Below are 2,911 nucleotides of genomic sequence, written 5' to 3'. Positions count from 1 at the left end.
TGGATTTGAGCCTCCCCAAGCCAAAGAAGAGGACGGAGCCGGTGCGGATCACAGCGCCCGAGTTGCACAAGGGAGATGTGAGTATGAAACAACCCCCCAGCTCTTCTGGGGTGGCGGGAAGGGGGGGGCCCTGCCCCAGCCCTCCCCAGAAGCTGCCCCTTGGCGCGTGAAATCCCGTAACAGAGCCAGGTACCGACCCTACCGTCGTGGTGTCTGCGGGTGGATTTGTCCCGCCCGCCAGCCCCTAATCCTAAAGCGCTTTGTGGAGTTAAACCAGAAGCTGCCCCTTGGTGCGTGAAATCCCGTAACAGAGCCAGGTACCGACCCTACCGTCGTGGTGTCTGCGGGTGGATTTGTCCCGCCCGCCAGCCCCTAATCCTAAAGCGCTTTGTGGAGTTAAACTGGCGCAGAAACCTTATTTATAATCGTAACGCGGCGGATTATCCGCACCCGCGTTAACGAGTCGATGATGTGGAGCTCTAAGGCCTGGCGTGGGGGGATCCCCACGAAGCCTCGCTGTGTAGTTGCTGGATTTCCCTCTCAATTTCTTACTTATTTATCTAAAGCCTTCGGGCCTCCTCCAGACCTCGAGCTCATCGATTCCCTCTTTGCTTTTGCTTGTTTGGGTTTGCAGGGCCCCCACCTCGCCGGGCTGCACCCCGTGGCCAGGACAGGGGCAGCTGGGGTCCTGTCCCCCAGTATTTTATTCCTGGGTGTCCCTACGGATCAGCTTTCCGGCCCTGCCCTCCCCTGGCTCTGGGACGGTGTCCCGTGGCTGCGGCCTCGGTCACTGGTTTTCCTGGGACTCTGGGTCATTTCTGTGGGGACTCGAGGAAGGGCTTTCCCTGGGGGTTTATCAGCTCATAGTGGTCCAGCAGTATCTTGGAGGGGCTGAAGCCCCTCCAGGCACTGGGACACACTGGTCCCCTTCTCACATCCCAGCCTCTCAGAGCAGCTGTTCTCTCCCTTGCTTTCTAGCAGGCTGTGGAACAGGCGCCAGCATTGGGGCTCTTCGTTTTTCTGAAATATGCTTGAATTAAAGGAGGTTCGGTCCTCCCCTTCGTCCCCTCCTCTGCGCCCCAGCACTTGGAGCAGAAATACCGGGGGAGAAAACCCACCTTAACCCCTCTTGGGGACTCCTGGGTGCCCCTCGGCCTGGCCCGATGCCCTTGCTTGTCCCCTCTTTCTCCTCAGCCCCTTGTGGAGCCGCTCCGGGGCTGCTCTGCTTTATCTCCCCTGGGTTCCGTGGCAGCTCTTGCCTTTATTTCTGCGTGTTCTTTGTCTTTGTCCTCTTCTATAATTTAGAGAGTGAACTGGCAGGAGTCCTCGCTTCCCGTAATCTCTTTAAAGTGCTCTGCAAAGTCATAACCCGATACAGACGTGTTTCTTTTCCTGTGATTTATGAAAAAAAATCAAAAGCTTGAGCTCCTGCCTCTCGAAACGCTGATTTCTGCCAGGAGCCAAATCCATCGCAGCCGAATTTCTCCCCGTTAAAAGGCAGAATTGAAAGAGCAGCCTCGAAAATTTGGAATTCGGGGTTGGCTTCTCCTTGGTTTTGGTTCCTGAAGTGACATAAATGAGCTGAAGCAGGAGACGATCGTTTTCCTGGGGTGGTTTTTAACAGGTGACGGTGACTTGTTTGCGAAGCGTCAGGTTTTGCGGCAAAATGTGGTTTATGTTCCCTCCTCTGCCCAGCCCGTGGCAGCCCTGGGTACCTCTGCACGCCGTGGCGAGTCCCGTGGCCCCGCTTTCCCCAGGAGCGCTTGGTTTCTCGCTCATAGTAACCTTTTATCTCGCTTCGCCCTGACACGGACTGAAAAAGAGCTCGGCTCTGTCCCGCTGGGGCTCTGTAGCTCGGCTCTGGTCAGTGATCAACCCAGCTCTGCGGTGTCGTGGTTCTTTGGCTGGTTAATTGCAATAATTAACCAGTAAATGAATGAATTGGGTTTATTTTACCGTCTCACGTGGCGCTGAGCTCTGTTTTTCTTTCTCAGTCAGATTCAGAGGAAGATGAACCAGCGAAGAAGAAAAACACACTTCAGGTAAACACCTCGGCTATTTGATTGAAGGAATTTCAGAAGGAAGAAATGTTTGACTGGGGCATATCTCGGGCTTCCACTAGTGTCAGTCGGCTGCTGACAAGCGTGTGGCTTGTAGTGGGTGAAATTCCTGGGTGTCAAGTCCCTTTCTGGGGGGTCAAGTCCTTTTTTTGGGGCTGTTTCATCTCAGGAAAACAGGCATTAACGTGGGAAGGGGGCCAGATGTTTGTAAGTGCCACGTTTCTGTTAAGTCCCGCTGGCCTTCTGGGCCAGAACATGTTGGAAGCAGCGAACAATAGTGGTGGGGACCCCGTTAATGGCGTCAGCGCTGGAGGAGGCGGCTGGCAGGGAGTCAGGCAAGCCAAAGCGCCTCACTCATGTATTTCTCTCCTTTCTGTGAACTGCAACTCCAGGGACGCGGCGAAGGCTCCGGCTTGTCCGCTTTGCTTCCTCAGCCCAAGAATCTGACCGTGAAGGAGACCAATCGGGTGCTTTTGCCCTACGCTTTCTCGAGGAAGGCGGGAGAAAACACCTCTGACTCGAAGGCTGCTAAAGCACCGACCTCGTCCTCCAAACCCAAACCTCCGCCCAAGCCAGCGGTGCCCACGACTCCTTCTCCGTCGGCCATCAAAGCTGCTGCCAAGAGCGCGGCCCTCCAGGTAACCAAGCAGATCACGCAGGAGGAAGACGACAGCGACGAAGAGCTCGAACCAGAGAACTACTTCTCCTTGTCTGACAGGAGCGAGCCCGGCGCGGCGGGCGCCGAGACCTACCTGTACCCCGGCACTGTGGTGTCGGAGGACCCACCGCCCGGGACAGAGCTGGAGCCCCAGTTCCAGGACGCTGCTGCTAACGCCCCTCTGGAGTTCAAG

At 56.0% G+C, this 2,911-nt stretch overlaps 1 protein-coding gene across 1 annotated transcript in view; it reads left to right on the top strand.

Moving 5' to 3' along the window:
- Window positions 1-8: 8 nt before the first annotated feature.
- The window catches only part of PRCC (papillary renal cell carcinoma (translocation-associated)), a gene marked incomplete at both ends in the record, with an annotated part of 5,436 nt that continues 2,533 nt past the window's right edge, over window positions 9-2,911 (top strand). Inside the window, 3 exons of the mRNA XM_010145449.1 lie at window positions 9-77; window positions 1,995-2,042; window positions 2,453-2,911. Coding sequence (XP_010143751.1) covers window positions 9-77; window positions 1,995-2,042; window positions 2,453-2,911 — 576 coding nt within the window. The remainder of the gene's footprint in view (window positions 78-1,994; window positions 2,043-2,452) is intronic.

The sequence above is a fragment of the Buceros rhinoceros genome, unplaced genomic scaffold, assembly GCF_000710305.1.
Source record: "Buceros rhinoceros silvestris isolate BGI_N320 unplaced genomic scaffold, ASM71030v1 scaffold21901, whole genome shotgun sequence".
In the NCBI taxonomy this organism is placed as follows: Eukaryota; Metazoa; Chordata; class Aves; order Bucerotiformes; family Bucerotidae; genus Buceros; species Buceros rhinoceros.
This window is presented reverse-complemented; position numbering and strand designations above follow the sequence as displayed.